Genomic DNA, 16,693 nt, shown 5'->3' on the forward strand with positions numbered 1-16,693 from the left:
TGTGAGGAGGAATGTAGTACGCAGTTGGCATTTAATCATTGCTCAGTGAGCAGCCAGACTTATAAAGTAAGCCAGCCATCCTCACTGGGCCCCTCTCCCGCCTCCCACTCATTCACCTCTCAGTCCATAGCAATGTGGCTTTTGCTGTGAAACTGCCCCTGCCAAGGACACCGGGACCTGTGTGCTGCCGGAGCCACATGCGCTCTCAGGCCTCAAGCTTCTCACCCTCCACAGCACTGACCCCAGGGCCACCCTGTCCCAGGGCTCCCGTTGCATAAATGCATACATTTATTTGCTTAGTTTCCCCTAGACCAGTGATGGCGAACCTATGACACGTGTGTCAGAGGTGACACGCGAACTCATTTTTTTGGTTGATTTTTCTTTGTTAAATGGCATTTAAATATATAAAATAAATATCAAAAATATAAGTCTTTGTTTTACTATGGTTGCAAATATCAAAAAATTTCTATATGTGACACGGCACCAGAGTTAAGTTAGGGTTTTTCAAAATGCTGACACGCCGAGCTCAAAAGGTTCGCCATCACTGCCCTATATTCCCTGGGCTGCGGGCCCACACACACCAGTGAGCCTCTGGGCAGCTCCACCTGGGCATCTGCTGGGCGCCTCCCACTGTACTCCTCCCAACCCGAACTCGCCTTCTCCATTCTCCTCAGTGTCAGACCACCACTCTCTACCTCTCCACACGTCTCAGCAGATGGCCCCCAAACACATAAGCCCACTGGCTTAGTTTCCTATCACTGCTGTGACAACCCACTACAAACACAGTGGCTTAAAACAACACACATTCCTGAACTCACAGTTCTGGAGATCCTACGTCCTAAAATCAAGATATGAGCAGGACGGCGTGCTTTCTGGAGGCTCCAAGAAAGAATGTGTTTCCTTGAACTTCCCGGCTTTTAAAGGCTGCCTGCCGGCTTTGGCTCCTGGCTCCTTCCTGTATCTTCAAGGTCACCAGGAGAGCATCTTCCCATCTTTGGTCTCTGACCCTGACTCTCCTGCCTCCCCTTACAAATATGCATGCGATTACACTGGGCCACCAGGTAATCCGAGACAATTTCTCCATCTCAAGATCCTTAATTAAATCACATCTGAAAGTCCCTTCTGCTATGTAAGATAACAGTCACAGGTTCTGGGGATCAGGACATGGGCATCCTTGGGGGGGCCATTATCTGGCCAACTATCCTTACTCCCCTCCATCTGCTCCAAGCCTCTAGGACAGTGGTTCTCAACCTTCCTAATGCCACGACCCTTTAATACAGTTCCTCATGTTGTGGTGACCCCCAACCATAAAATGATTTTTGTTGCTACTTCATAACTGTAATTTTATTACTGTTATGAATCGTCATGTAAATATCTGATACGCAGGATGTATTTTCATTGTTACAAATGGAACATAATGAAAGCATAGTGATTAATCACAAAAACAATATGTAATTATATATGTGTTTTCCGATGGTCTTAGGCGACCCCTGTGAAAGGGTCGTTTGACCCCCAGAGGGGTTGCGACCCACAGGTTGAGAACCGCTGCTCTAGGCTATTCCTCCCATGACAGAAAAACAAACCCACCTCCTTCCCTATCCAGTGTCTCCATCTGAACATTCTCAGGCAATATAAAAGCTTATCCATCATGCCTTATCTCTACTCTAAGAATCCTTCATTGGGCTCCTTAAGAATGTTCAAGTCTGTCATGAACAAACTCTTTCGACTCCATGTCTCCCTCCAGCCATCACCCTTCCTATGCCCTGTCTCTCTCCTCGCTTCTTATCTCTAATCAGTCATCTGAGACGTGACTCTACTGCTCACCTCCATTCTAATAAGGTTTCCATCTCATCACTCTTCTGCAGGGGTTCTCCCGTGCAGTCCTATTGGCATTTGAGGCCAGATCATTTTTTGTTGCGGGAGGCGAGCCTGTGCACTATGAAACACTGAGCAGCATCCTGGCCTCTACCTTCTAGATGCCCATGGTGTAGCCCCATCCTGAGTTGGGATGGCCAGAAATGTCTCCAGACATTGCCAAATGTCCCATGGGTGGGGAGAGAGGGGAGCAAATTACTCCAGATTGAGGACCATTATCTTATAGTAACAGCTCTTGCTAAAGTCACCAATGACTTCCCTGGCACTGAATCCCACGGACACTATTAAGTCCTTCGCTTGCTTGGCTTCTCAGCAGAATCTGACACTCTTAGCCATTCTGGGCTCCTACCCCGCAGGCTGCCCTTTCTCTGTCTCCCTTCCAGGATTAAGCAACCCTTCTGAACCACTAACTGCCGACGTTCCTCAAAGCTAAGTCATAAGCCCTCTCTGTCTCACTCAGCCTGTTCTCCCTGGAGGTGCCCTCCACGCCCTGACCTCTCTGACCATTTCTGCACAGGTGACTTCAGAAGGGACACTTCCATACCTCCTTTCCAAGCTCTCAACCCCCATGTCAAAATGCCTACGTGACATCGTCACTAGGATATCTTGATGTCACCCCAACTCAACAAGTCCAAAACCAAGATCCTTCCCTCAACCCAGTCCCCCTCTGGCAATTCCCATTCCTCAGAGAAAGGCGCCACCCCTGAGCTGGGGTGAGGACACTGCAGGGATTGTTCTGGACGCTTCCCTCTCCCTTACTCAGGGCAATTAGTTTATTTCCAAGTCAAATCTCTTTCATCTTTAAAACAGTTCACAAACCACTTCACGGGTCTCCATGTCTCTGCTCCCACCCGAGCCCAAGCCTCTGATATGGTCGACTCAGAGAATCACCACAGCACCCTAACCGGGGTGTGGGCATCCATTCTTGACCAATGCCTTCACCACCCCCATCAGTTCTCCATGCTGTGGCCAAAGTCACCCTTTCAAAACAAATAAACTTTCCTGATTGTCCTTAAACTAAAGAACAAAAGTCCCAATTTGGACCACTGGGCTCTATAATCGCCAAGCCTTCATCATCTCCTCTAGGCCCCTGTGTTGGCTGCACTCCAGGCACACTGGCCTTCTTCCTGTTGCTCAAAAATGCTGTGCTCTCTCTTGCCTCAGGGCTTTGCATATGCTGTTTCTTGAAGACCCTCATCAATCTTCACCTGGTGGGTATTCTCTTCCTACCATCGCAGTCAACTATTAGGAAGCCTTCCCTGACCTCTGGCCACGTAAATTTTCGTGGTTGTTCACTTTTCTCTTAGCCACTCTCTCCATTACCTTTTAGAGTCCTAATTTTCTACTTATTTGTTTTATTCTTTTACCCATTCCCTCTTTGCTACAGTAAACTCTATGAGGGCACGAACCAAGTCTGATCAGGCCCACCATTGTACCCCAGGGCGAGCCCATCACTGGGCACAACGGAGATCATTAATGCATAATGAATGACCTACCTACCCCCTAGCCTGCCTTTCTCTACTGTCCCACATCCCCCATCTCTGTTCAAGCTTGACTTCTAAGAGTTGTCTCGGATAGGATAATTCTTCCTCTTTATATCTTTGAAAACCCTCCTTCCTCACCTCCATATGCCATCTACCACTAAATCTTGGAGATTCTCCCTCCTAAATCTCTCTCAAATATGCCCACCTCTAGCACCTGCATATAAACCACCATCTTTCCTTACCTGAACCCCCATCCCAGCTTCCCACTTAGAACCCCAATTCTTGGAGTCACACCTCTGCTTGAAATGCTTCAATGGCTTCCCCTGGCCTACAGGAGGGACGATGCACCGACCCTGGCTTATGAGATGCAGCAGGATCTGGTCCCTGCCTCTCTCTCTCTCTTTCTTATATATTTTTATAATCCTCACCCAAGGAGTAAGGATATTTTTTCCAGTAAGGATTTTTAGCAAGTGGAAGGGGAGAGAAAGAGAGAAACATCGCTGCGAGAGAAACACATCAACTGGTTGCCTCCCATACCACACATACCCCACAGGCCCTGAGGAGGGGACTGAACCTGCAACCAAGGTATGTGTCCTTGACTGGGAATTGAACCTGTGACCCTGCAGTGCACAGGCCCATGCTCTACACACTGAGCTACTCTGGCCCGGGCTCCCTTTCCTTGCCGCACTGCCTCCGGGGCTCATTGCTGTTGCCACACAGGACTTCACGGAATTCGTCTCTCAGCTGTTCTGTCTCCAGGGAGCATTTTTCCATCCCCTTCTATTACTGCTATCTACTCTTCCAATCTCAGGCTAAAGAAAGTCTTGCCCAAAACCCTCGTGTAGGCGCACAATAATAATAACAGCTGATATTCTCTGAGTACTTACTAAGGGCAAAACTCTAAGAACTTTATAGTTTTGACTTATTTAATCTTCACCATCAACTATGATTATCCTGTTACAGAACAGGCACAGAGAGGTTAAATGACTCATCCACGGTCAAGTAGACAGTAAAAAGCAAAGCTGGGTAACATAATGAACTTGGGCTCCAGACCCCAAATCCCCGAACACTGTGAACACTGCCGCCTCCTGCTGCCCCCTTCAATAGCAATGACTGCATGTGCACGTACTTGTTCAACGCCTGCTCTCCCTACTCCCTGGAGGCAGGACCCTGTCTGTCTTATTGAAGGCTTTACCTCCAGCAACCAGCCCAGCACCTAACATGACTGCTTTTTTAGCCGAATGTCATGCTTTGCATCCCCACAGTCCCCAGCTCCAAGTCACCAGCTCCAGAGAAAGGTGTACACAAACCTTTCGTAAATGCCACTAAAGGGCCCACCAGACACCCACAAGGAGGATTCAAAGGGCAATCGCTCCACCACGGATTCTGCTGACTACTGCCAGGTGAGCTCAGCATGGCCCTCAGCCACCAAGGGTCGCAGCCCCTTAGCTAGCACGAGGGGACTGCAAGATTTATCACCCACCAGTCCAGGAATGGTGGCAAAAAGCTCTTGAGCCAGGCGGAGCAAGGCCGCGCCAGCAGATGGCTCCCCCTGCTGGTTCCCTTCCATGTTTGTTGGCACCCTCTCACATGGCACTGCCCAGGGGACACTCACCAGCCAAGAGAAGAAGCCAGCTGATTTGTCCTGGGTGGAGATCTGTCCCTCATAAGGGCCGAAGATGTGGCCTTTGGGGATAACCTCATTTATGCATCGCACGTCATTCTCCCCATTGGCGTCCTTGACCACCTCCATGCCCTGCGGGACGGTGAGGGCGGCCCGGTCTGGCAGGCCCACAGGCACCGGTGTGTCGGATACAAACACAGGGGGACCATGTTTCGGGCATTCATCCACAAAGTACTCCTGACAGGACTCGCAGACTGGAGGGAGGGAAAGAGGAGGAACTCAGTTGTTGGGAGGGGTAGGACCCCCATGGAGGAGGCTGAAGGGCTGATGGGAAGCCCACCCTGAGACCAGCAAGGGCAGTGGAAAGCTCTGCCTGGCACCCCCGAGCCCAGCCCTGGCTCCACCCCAGCCAGCTACGGGCTCCTGAGTCTTCAGTAGCAATAACCCAATATCTTCCCTGGGGGCTCACGGACATGCCTGCCAACGAGGAAACCAGTAACTGCCTTTGTTTCAAGTTTGAAAAAGTAGAAGAAAGAGCATGCTCTGGAATCAGATAGATCTGGGTTGGAATGCAACTGTGCATCCGTGGGCTGCGGGACCTGAGGCAGGGTTCTTAATCTTCACCAAGCCTCAGTCTCCCGACCTGGAAAATGGGACCAATGACAACCACCTCAATGGCTAATGGGGCGGATTAACTGAGGCACGAACCTGTGTCTGGTACATAATAGATGAGGGCCTATCATTAGTATTAGCCCTGCAAATTCCCTGAGCGAGATGGGGTCGGGGATTGGGGGTGAAGGGAGGAGTAGCCCAGGAAATAGCCCCAAGCTCCACTTACACCAGAAGTCCACTTGCTGGAAACTTTTGGGCATGATGAGGTCACGCTTCCCCTTCAGTTTCTTGGGTTCCACTTCCATGGCCGAGGGGTCTGGTCTCCTAGAACTGTCCAGGACAGAGGCCATTAAAGAAAGCAAAGAAGTCATCGGAGAGGGTGACGGGCAGAGAAGCTGAGGACCTGGCCAGGAGCCCACAGGTACTACTGGGCAGGGGGAGGAGCCCCAGCCAGCCTATCAGGTCAGTAGACAGGTGGAGAGGGAGGTGTCCTGAGACCAGGCCTGCTGGGCCACTGCTTGTTGGTTTTCTCTCGGGCCCCAAGAGCTGCCCGGAGCAGCATAAGGAATGCGGGCAGGGAATGAGAACTCTCCGCCGGGTCTCCCACCAACCCGACCAACCCAGCCAGGCATTCCCCCCTTTTCCTTCTCCTGTCCCCACACAGGGGCCTCACCAGGGCTGGCCATACTCCTGGTCACGGAGAGGTGAGCAGACTTCTGTCTTCACCACGGTCACCATGTCCCCCACAGCTGCCTTGGTCTGCGCCAAACACTCCTTCATGTTCTCAGTCATTCTGTTCTGGGGATGGGAAGGCGGGACCAGCACAGGAAAAGGATCAAAGAGACAGGGGAAGAGGGGTGAGTGGTGGAGAGGGCAATTGGGGGTCCCGTGGAATCTGGTTACCCTCCCTGCCATCCCCAGAGGAAGCTCTTGAGAACACAGACAACAAAAACAGCTGTAGCCTGGCCAAGAGGAAATGCCATTTCTATCCCGGGCTGGTCCTGGGGACGACTGGAGCCACCAGCCCCATGGGGTCAGGGGCCAGGGGCAGCTCAGGCCAGGAAACAGGGCTGCACAGCACAGCCTGGACCCCAAAATCAAAGGGCAAAGGGTATGAGGAACTCGCAGGAGCCTCTGTACGAAAATCTGCAGTGGGGAGCTGAGGAGGGATCAAATCAAGTCCAGCGGGGGCCAAGGGGAGTAGGCTGACGAAAGGGGCCCTCAGTGCCTCCAGACAAGCCCCTAGCCCTGGGGCTGGCAGGGAATGCAGCCAGGCCCGCTTCGCCAGCTCTGAGCAGGTACCGGTGGGGCGTGGGGGTCCCCGTGGTGTGGGCTGGCCCTGACTCCAAGCTCCACCCTGCTCTCTCTAGGGGAGTCTCCCCAGTTGCCGCTTACCGCCCTCTTCCACCACAGCGCCGGGCTTCAGCCCCTCCCTCGGCACCCCAGGGTCCTCATGCCAAGCCAGGGACACTCTTCGGGTCAGCGCAGCGCGCAGCTCGGGCTGGGACCGCGCTGGCCCCGGGACTGGGCGAGCACCGTGTGTGACTCACTACTCAGGGCCCCGCTGGCCACACCCCTGCTCCTCGGCTAATCAGCCCCCTGCTCCCCACCGGGGCCCCAAAGCCAGCGGCGGCAGAGAGGGGTGTGGGGAAACAGGACGGCCTGCCCCCTCCTCGGAGCCGGCGAGGACGGGGGGCGCGCGGAGGGGGGCGGGGGCCGCCCCAGCTGGGCCGACCTGCCCCGCTGCTGCCCCAGAGCCCGCGGGTCGTCCCGTCCGCGTGTCGGCGGGGAAAGTGTGATAGGTCGCGATCGGGCCGGGCCGCGCACGGGCCGGACGCAGGGGCGGCGCGGGGGGCCGAGGAGGGCGCGGGCCGGCCCCTTCACTCTCACCAACCTTCGCGGTGGGGCGCTCCCTGCCTCCCCGGCCCGGCCCAGCCCAACGCCCGCCCCCCGCCCGCCAGGCCCGGCATTCCTTGCGGGGGCATGTGGCTTCTTGCCGGCCCCGGGGGCACGCAGTTGGCTGGCGGCCGGGAGGGGGGCGCGCGGGGAGCGGGAGGAAGCGAGCGCCCGGGAGGGGCGGGGTGGGGGGGCTGCTGGGAGGAATTCCAGCCCCTCCCGAGGGCTCTGCCCCCAAGCGGGCGGGCGGGGGCGCGGCGGGCGGGCGCCTGGTGCGGGTGATAGCGCCGGGGAGGCCGGGCCCGGTGGCCTGCGGGTGGTGGAGCGGGTCTGCGAAATGCGCGCGCCCTCCCGGCCCCCCGCCGCTGACCCGGACCGACTGCGGGGCGTCCTCCTGCGCCCCCGCGGCGGCCACGGCCACCCAACTCGCGGGCCGCGCCCCGCACGCACGCCCCCTTCCCCACCTGCGCGGCCCAGGGTGGGGGCCCGGCGTCTGCAAGCTCGCCTGCCTCCCGCCAGCGGCTCCGCGCTTGGCGCTGGGCCGACCTCACTGCCCATGGATGAACCCCAGCCACCCGTCTGAGGCAGGAACCTAGGGGCAGGCAGGTGTCAAGTGACTTGCCCACGGGCAAGCAGTCCACTGCTGGTGAAGTCTGGACTGACTGGAGCCCGGGCCCCCTCGGAGTAAATTGGAAACAACCCCCCAAACTCAAGCGTGACGTTTCAGGCCAGGTTTTCCTCCACGCCATACCCTCCGCGGGATGACCCGGATCACCTGGGGTGGGTCCAGGCCGCAACCCACATGTCCAGCTGCCAGGCGGGAACAAGACCCAGTGGATTTGGAAGGGGTCACTGAACACCCTGCCCAGGGGAGCATTCTCTCTCGGATGGCAACATTCACACACAAGCATCCCGAGGCCATTGGTCTGGTAGTTAGGAGCCTGTGTTCAAATCCCACTGGTTAGCTGTGTGCCCCTGGGCAGGTGTTATGGACCGGATGTCCCTCCTCCCAATTTACATGTTGATGCTCAAAGGCCCAATGTGCCTGTATTTAGAGGCAGGGTCTGCCTGGAAGGGATTCTGGTTAAATGACGTCATAAGCGTCATAAGCGTGGGGCCCTAGTCCAATAGGGCTGGTGCCCTTATAAGATGAGGAGACACCAGAGCTTGCTCTCTCCAGCAGGTGAGGACAGTGGAAAGATAACAATCGGCAAACCAGGAGAAAGAGGGTTCACAGAATTAGTCAGCACCTTTCTCTTGGACTTCCCAGCCTGCCGAACTGTGAGAACTAAATGTCATGTTTAAGCCACCCAGCCTGTGGCGTTTGTTATGGCAGCTGAGCTAAGACAGCAGGTTATCTAACCTCTGTGCTCTGATTTCTTCATCTGGAAAATGGCAAATATTAGATTCTGTCACAGACATTTCTGTATTAGACCCAGATGAGTTTGAAGGGAGCTGTGCAATTCCACTGAAGAAAGCTGATCAGGAAGGTGGGCATGAGGGACAGCATAAAGGAGGGGGTGGGTGGCGGGGGGGGGGGGGGGGACTCTGAATTCTCTCCCCTGGATTGGATTTGCTTTTTTAAAAGCCAATCATTTGCACACTCTGGCACTATATTAGAAACAGACTGCTTGGGACCATGCTCCACCCTGCCATGGAGCCCGTGAACTTGCTGTGTCCTCCACGTGCACATGCCTGGAAACTCCTACTCCATCCTTCAGCTCTCACTACCCCGCCCCCCCCCCCCCCCAATACCCTCTCCAGCCCCATCTCCCTTTCCTCATGGCACTTGTCACACTTGGAATGGTCTTTCATTAGCCTGATTATTTGATTAGTATCTGTTTCTCATAAGAGATTATAAGTGCCCCAAGGGCAGGGTGCAGGCCCTCTGCCCACCACTGAAGTGCCTGGCACCAGGGAAGAACTAGCCAAAGACAAGCCAAGTGCTAGGGCATAAACTTGAAGGAAGCACCCACTCTCAAGGTCATGCTTTGAATCTTCTCTGCCAGGCCATGTCGGTGATGCTGGCATTGAGAGGCAGTGAGGTGTAGTGGAGAGTGTGATGGAATGAGACTCAGGAGGCCTGGAGCCTGATTTTGATAATAAGTTGTAAAGTATAAGCTCTATGACCGTGGGCACATCACTTACACTCTCTAGGCCTCGGTGTCTTCCTGGTAAAATGGAAATGATCATAATTTCCAGGTTATCGCCACGGGGAATAAATGAGATAAAGGCAAGGGCAAGGCCTTGGAAAGAGCCAAGCACTCTGGGTTTGTATGGAATATTAACATTAATCCGGCTGCCCAGAGGCAAGGGGTGAGCAGGAAGAGGAGAGAGGAGACAAGGGATGGAGGGAAGAGAGACGATAAAGGAAAGAAGGGAAAAGACAGAAAAGTAGGTGATAGCGAGAGAATAAAAGATGGAGGGGAAGAAGGAGGAAAGAGGAAAATGCAGAGAAAAAGTAGGTAGGAAGGGAAAGAAAGACAGAGAAGAAACAAGGCTCACAGACATTTTTCTAAGTCTTGCATGGTCCCGGGAAAACCATCCCCTTCTGAGGAAAGCATTCATTTGTATCTCAAAGTAGAGAGGTCTACAGGCCACTTCCTTTCATGTCTTATTTCTCATTTACAGCCCACCTTCATCACATAAAAGAATTGGGATGATTTATAACATAAATACATACTCAACAGTTGAATAACCAGAGGCCTCCTGGAGAAAGAGTGATGCCAATTGTACCACGAATCTGTTTTAAGATAGTGAGCTAGCTTGTCAGTCAGCTCTGAGCCTCCTAGCAGCTAAAGCAAAAAGGGAAACGTGATGGGTTGCATAGGAATCATTTGACACCTATTGACTGACTGCCTGAACAATTACGTTCTCTCCATTCTTAGAGGAGTCCAGTTGCCTAGAGAACCAGGAGCAAGCCTCACTTGCATGACCAACGTGCATTAGAACTCCTTTCTGTGTCTGTAAGGAAGGCCATGGGGGCAGGGAGGGAGAAATGGGATGTGGGAGGATCAAATGACCTTCCACTTAGGAAGAGAGAGAATATGGACTTATGTCCTTCATGGAGTCTATCTCAGCAGGCACTGTAAGGCCTGAGCAGGTGAAGCTCCAGAAACCATTTCTGCAGGCTGCTCTGACCCTGCTTGACCAGTGAGGGACTTGGGGGAGGGGTGGTGGGTGGGCCTCATGGAAGACTCCAAGCTGCTGGCAATGCTCCCTCTCAGCTGGCTCCTCTGAGTCTGGACATGCAGAGATTAGGCATGTTGCAAACCCAGCAATGAGATGCAAACCAAGAGGGGGCAGAATGTGGCTCAGGAGCCTGCAGCTCTGTTTTCACCTTGGCAGCGTGCCAGGGTCCTGGAATGCCCAGCAGCCAGTGTGGCCAGAGGACTGGGAGTCTGTGCCCGCTTGGTTTCCCTAGAGGCTGGCAACATGAGAATCCGGCAGGTCTGTTCTGGTACCACCACAGCATCCTCTGTTTGCGCCCTCTGATAACAAAGCAATAGATTAGGGGGCTGGCCAAGTCACACGCTGACCTGGGCTGTGTGTCCTGAGCCCGAGGTGTCAGTGCTGGCTGTTCCATAAACTCTTGAGGTGACCCAGAGCAAGGTCTTGCCTCGCCCCGAGCCTCAGTTCCCCTTCCTGGAAGATATAAGGTCCAACATGGTTCTTAACAGTAACTCATGGGAGTAATGGGGGAGAGCATGTGATGGTTACAAGGAGTTGTTGAGTGGAGAGAAAAAAATTATATGACTTGAATTTATATATAAGATAGGTTTGCAAGTATATATATAGATATTTTTGTGATGAACAAAAGATAAATTTATTAAAAAGTGTTATTGAACCAGGCTGGCATGGCTCAGTGGTTGAGCATTGACCTATGAACTAGGAGGTCACAGTTTGATTCCTGATTAGGGCACATGCTTGGGTTTCGAGCTCGATCCCCAATGTGGGATGTGCAGGAGGCAGCCTACCAGTGATTCTCTCTCATCATGATGTTTCTATCTCTCCCTTTCCCTTCCTTTCTGAAATCAATAAAAATATGTTTTTTTAAAGTGTTATGTAATTCATAGAAACTCTAGGTTACCATGTGTTTTGTTAATCAACCAACCCCAGAATGGCCACTCACACTCTATGTAACCTTGAGAAAATTAATTAAGCACTCCTGCACAGTTAATTGGTTTCCCCATCTGTCCAATGGGACTGTTATAAGAACCTATCTCATAGTGCTGTTTTATGTAGCATAATGCCTGGCATATATTAAGATAATATAGACTTATAAAAGTTCTTATTCTCATTCATTTTATTTATTACTAGAGGCCCGGTGCATGACATTTGTACACTGGGCGGGGGTGTCCTTCTGCCCAGCCTGCACCCTCTCACAGTCCAGGACCCCTCGGGGGATGTCCGCCTGCTGTAGAGGCTCCCGCCACCACCAGCGCTGAGCCCAGCTTCTGGCTGAGCGGGTCTCACCCTGTGGGAGTGCACTGACCACCAGAGGGAAGCTCCTGCATTGAACGTCTGCCCCCTGGTGGTCAGTGTGTGTCATAGTGACCAGTTGTTCCACCGTTCGGTCAATTTGCATATTAGCCTTTTATTACATAGGATTTTGAAAGTCTAACAGACATCAGGTGGCCACACTGATGAAAATTTTTGACATTAAAAGAGGGCCTTCACAGCAGTATTTAAGTATCTTTTTTAAAGATACTTATCCCAATAGAAAAAATGGAAAAGAACATGAAAAAGCAATTTGCAAAAGAAGAAAGACAAATAGCCAATATGCTTTATGGAAAATTGTAAAACTTTAATACTCAAGTAAAAATTAAAACAAATAAATATCATTTTCTCTCTATTAAGTTGGCAAAGATTAAAAATACATATTCAGTGTTGGCAAGAGTGTGGGGGAAATACCCTAAATGCCCTACTCATTAGAATATAAATTGGTCTATCCTTTCTGGAGGGCAATTTGGCAACATATATCAAAAACCTTGAAATGAGCAAAACCTTTCAGGAGCAATCCCCAATCTAGGAATATCCTAAGGACATAACTATGTTATGTGTTAAGATTTACCCACCAGTTGTCTTCTCCAACATTATTTTTAGTAGCAAAAAACAGAAAAAAAATGTAAACCTTGAAAATAGGAGAGAAGTTCACATATAGTATAACAATGAAATACTAGACAGCAATTCACAGTGCTTTGAAAAAATATTTATTGACACGGAAACACATGCTCAACATATCCTATCTAATAAAAGAGAAACATGGTAATTAGCGTACGACTGCTACCCTTCCCATTGGCTAATCAGGACAATATGCAAATTAACTGCCAGCCAAGATGGCGGCCAGCAGCCAGGCAGCTTGAAACTAACGTGAGGCTTGCTTGCTTCAGTGATGGAGGACTCCAACATTCCCCGCCTGCCGCTGCAGGCCTCTGAGCTGCAACTCTAAACAACTATGTAACAAATATAGAAGCTAAACAAAACCCCAGAAACCTGCTTTAGTCCGCCTGGCTTTAGCCAGCAGGATCGCAACATTGTAAGCAAAAGCCAGAAACCTACTTTCAGCAGCGGAGGCCTAAGAGCTGGAGGCAAGCCTCAAAGCTAAAGCTGGCCCAGAATAAAAAAGAAAAAAAGAAAAAAAGGAGCAGTTGGGAGCTTCAGTCACCCCCAGCCTGAAAACAGCCCTCAGCCCCTCACCCAGACTGGCCAGGCACCCCAGTGGGGACCCCCACCCTGAAGGGTGTGTGACCAGCTGCAAACAGCCATCATCCCTCACCCAGGCTGGCCAGGCACCCCAGTGGGGACCCCCACCCTGATCCAGGACACCCTTCAGGGCAAACCAGCCAGCACCCACCCGTGCACCAGGCCTCTACCCTATATAGTAAAAGGGTAATATGCCTCCCAGCACCGGGATCAGCGGAGCCACGAGGCCTCCCGGCACTGGGATCAGCGTGACTGGGGGCAGCGCCCAAACCCCCTGATCGCCCTGCGGCTCTGTGTGTGACAGGGGGCGGGGCCACAACCTCCCTACCCACCCTGCTCTGTTTGTGACAGGGGAAGGCACCCCAACCCCCTGATCAGCCCTGCTCTGTGCCTGATGGGGGGAGCTCCCCAACCCTCTGATCGCCCTGCGGCTCTGTGTGTGACAGGGTGCGGCGCCCCAACCCTCTGATAGGCCCTGCTCTGTGTGTGACAGGGTGCGGCGCCCCAACACCCCCTCCCCCCATGGGCCCTGCTCTGTGTGTGACGGGGTAGAGCCATAACCTCCCCATCAGCCCTGCCCTGAGTGTGAGAGTGGCAGCGCCCCAACCCCCTGATCGGCCCTGCTCTGTGGGTGATAGAGGGTGGCGCCCCAATCCCCTGATGGGCCCTGCTCTGTGCGTGACAGGGGGTTGCACCCCAACCCCCTGATTGGCCCTGCTCTGTGCTTGACAGGGTACAGAGCCCCAACCCCCCTGATGGGCCCTGCTCTGTGAGTGACAGGGGGAAGTGCCCCAACCCCCTGATTGGCCCTTCTCTGTGCGTGACAGGGGGTGGCGCCGCAACCTCCCCATCAACCCTGCCTTGAGTGTGACAGGGGACAGTGCCCCAATCCCCCAATCGGCCCTACCCTGAGCGTGACTGAAGGTGGCATCACAACCTCCCAATCGCCCTGATCTGTGCATGACAGGGGGCGGTGCCCCAACTCCCCAATCGGCCCTGCTCTGAGCCCGACCAGGAGCTGAGGGGCAGGCACCTAGGGATTGGGCCTGCCCTCTGCCATCTGGGAGCAGGCCTAAGCCAGCAGGTCGTTATCTCCCAAGGGGTCCCAGACTGCGAGAGGGCACAGGCCGGGCTGAGGGACCCCCCTCCCCCCCGAGTGCACAAATTTTTGTGCACCGGGCCTCTAGTTGTAAAATAAAAATGAAAGTTATTATTAAATGAAAGATAATTTTAAAAGGCCACATACTGTATGATTCCAACTATATGACATTCTAGAAAAGGTAAAACCATGGAGATAGTGAAAATATCAGTGGTTGCTAGGGGTTAGGGTTGGAAGGGATGAATAGGAGGAACGTAGGATTTTCAGAGCAGAGAAAATACTCTGTATGATACTATCATGGTGGAAACATATCCCAAAGCCATAGAATATACACCAAGACTGAACGTTAATGTAAACTATGAACTTGGGCCATTATGATGTGTCAATATAGGTTCATCAGTTGTACAAAACATGCCACTCTGGAGTGAGATGCCCTTACCTGGGGAGCTGTGTGAGGACAGAGGGTATTTGGGAACTTACTGTATTATCTTCTTGATTTTTCTATGAACCTAAAACTGCTCTAAACAATAAAGTCTATTTTTAAAAAATGAAAACTATAAAAGGATAGATACAAAATAATATCATTTAAAATGTATGTGTATAGCTATATGGATTTGCATGCAGAGGTCTGGGAGGATGCATTCTGCGGTATCGATCACTAGTGGTTAGTTGGGGGAGAGGGATGTTAAAGAGAGAGTTCTTGGTTTTTTTGCTTATGAGAAAAAGAATGTTGCTTAAAAATTCTTTAAAGAAACTCCTTATATTTATTTAGTTTAGAAACTGCTAGAAAAGATATCTAAGGTTTTTCCATCGTTACTCACTGAGATCAAACCTATTGGTTAGGAGGAAGGAGAGATCCAGGCACATGAATGACACCAGATGCATAATTGATGAGTCAATCAATCGATTGATCAATAAGGACCCTGATATTTCCACCATGAAGCACCTCTGTTTTTTGTTTTATGATTCCCATTTTGAAAGATTTCTCTACTAAACAGATGGCATGCACTGTATAAGAATTCATTCATTTTCCTTGTTTTTCCCATACACACAGGTTATGCAATAACTAGGGTTAACACACTAGTTAGTTGCTATCATTCTAAGCAAAAGCAAAGAAATTTGGCACATTTACTTGTCCTGCTGACTAATATTAATTAATAGGGAACTGTTCAATATCCATTAAGCTTCTTTATGTTTTAAAAATAGGTCAGTGGATGGCCCTGGCTGAGTAGCTCAGTTGGTTAAGAGTGATGTCCTGATGCACCAAGGTTGCAGGTTCGATCTGCGGTCAGGGCACATACAAGAACCAACCAATGAATGCATAAATAAGTGAGGCAGCAAATCGATGTTTCTCTCTTTCTCCTTTCCTTTCTCTCTCTCAAAACTCAATAGGTAAAATAAAAAATAGATTGGTGGAGATACTATGCAGAAATGAGAATGAACAAACTCCAACTATATGCTATAGTATGGATGAGTCATAATGCTGAGAAGAGAAATGATACCCCAATGAGTACATACAGTATAATTCAATTTATGTAAAGTTAAAAACGGGCAGAGCTAGGGTGTCAGAAGTGTTCATGGTAGTCCTTGGGAATAGCTAAGAGGGACACAAAGAGGGTTCTAGGGTGCTGGTTGTGCCTTGATGCTGCCCCCTGGGTGTGTTAAGTTTGTGAAAATATATTAAGCCAAGTATATATTATGTGCATTTTTCTATATGTACTTATATGTGAATAAAAACAAAAAAATATGGGCAGGAGCCCCAAGGGCAAAGAACTCCCATGGGGGAACCTCTGGCCCTGTGCAGCCCTGATTGTGTGTGTGGAGGAATTGTGGCCGACGGGGTTTCAGGCCTTCATCTACAGAGCAGTTCTCATTGAGCATCAGCAGTGAGCTGCCCGAGGACAATAGAACATAGTCTCCCAGGGTGGTTTTGGTCCCTCCTGCAGAACCTAAAGATAAAAGGCGGACTCCAACATAGGTAAAACTTGTATTAAGAGGAGGTTGGGAGAGGCAATGTAAAGGTTTGAGAGTCAAGTCGAGGAGGTAGTTAAGGGTGGCAACTTTTTTATGCATTTGCTTCTCACAGAGGACACTGCTGGGGGCTTACCTGGATCCCACTCACCCTTTCCTCCCCACGTAACAGAACTGGACACGGTGTTCAGGTGCCACACCTCCTCCCACACTGAGATTCCGGAGAAGCTGAGTCCACTCTCAGCTCCAGGGGTGGGCTCCAATTAATGGAAGCCAATTGTTGTAATACCATCCCCCTTCCCAATCAGATCATGAAGCTGGCCTTTAACTAATCACCTTGTCATCTCCTGAGATGACACCTGACCTACTCAGGCCCATCACAGGATGGGAAGGACTTACACTTCATGAGTCAAAGGAGAAAGCACA

General features: G+C 51.4%; 1 protein-coding gene across 5 annotated transcripts in view; it reads right to left on the reverse strand.

Annotated features, from left to right (window-relative positions):
* PRDM11 (PR/SET domain 11) overlaps window positions 1-16,693 on the reverse strand; it is an 85,438-nt gene that overhangs the window by 44,508 nt on the left and 24,237 nt on the right. Inside the window, exons 1-4 of one of the 5 annotated variants that reach the window (XM_036326110.1) lie at window positions 6,991-7,256; window positions 6,269-6,393; window positions 5,822-5,925; window positions 4,975-5,237 (exon numbers count right to left, since the gene is read on the reverse strand). In XM_036326110.1, coding sequence (XP_036182003.1) covers window positions 4,975-5,237; window positions 5,822-5,925; window positions 6,269-6,387 — 486 coding nt within the window. In that variant the 5' untranslated portion in view covers window positions 6,388-6,393; window positions 6,991-7,256. Of the gene's footprint in view, window positions 1-4,974; window positions 5,238-5,821; window positions 5,926-6,268; window positions 6,394-6,990; window positions 7,257-16,693 lie in introns of those variants that run through there. The other 4 variants (XM_036326112.1, XM_036326113.1, XM_036326114.1 and 1 more) reach the window with 4 other exon arrangements.

The sequence above is a fragment of the Myotis myotis genome, unplaced genomic scaffold (genome assembly GCF_014108235.1).
Source record: "Myotis myotis isolate mMyoMyo1 unplaced genomic scaffold, mMyoMyo1.p scaffold_m19_p_10, whole genome shotgun sequence".
In the NCBI taxonomy this organism is placed as follows: domain Eukaryota; kingdom Metazoa; phylum Chordata; class Mammalia; order Chiroptera; family Vespertilionidae; genus Myotis; species Myotis myotis.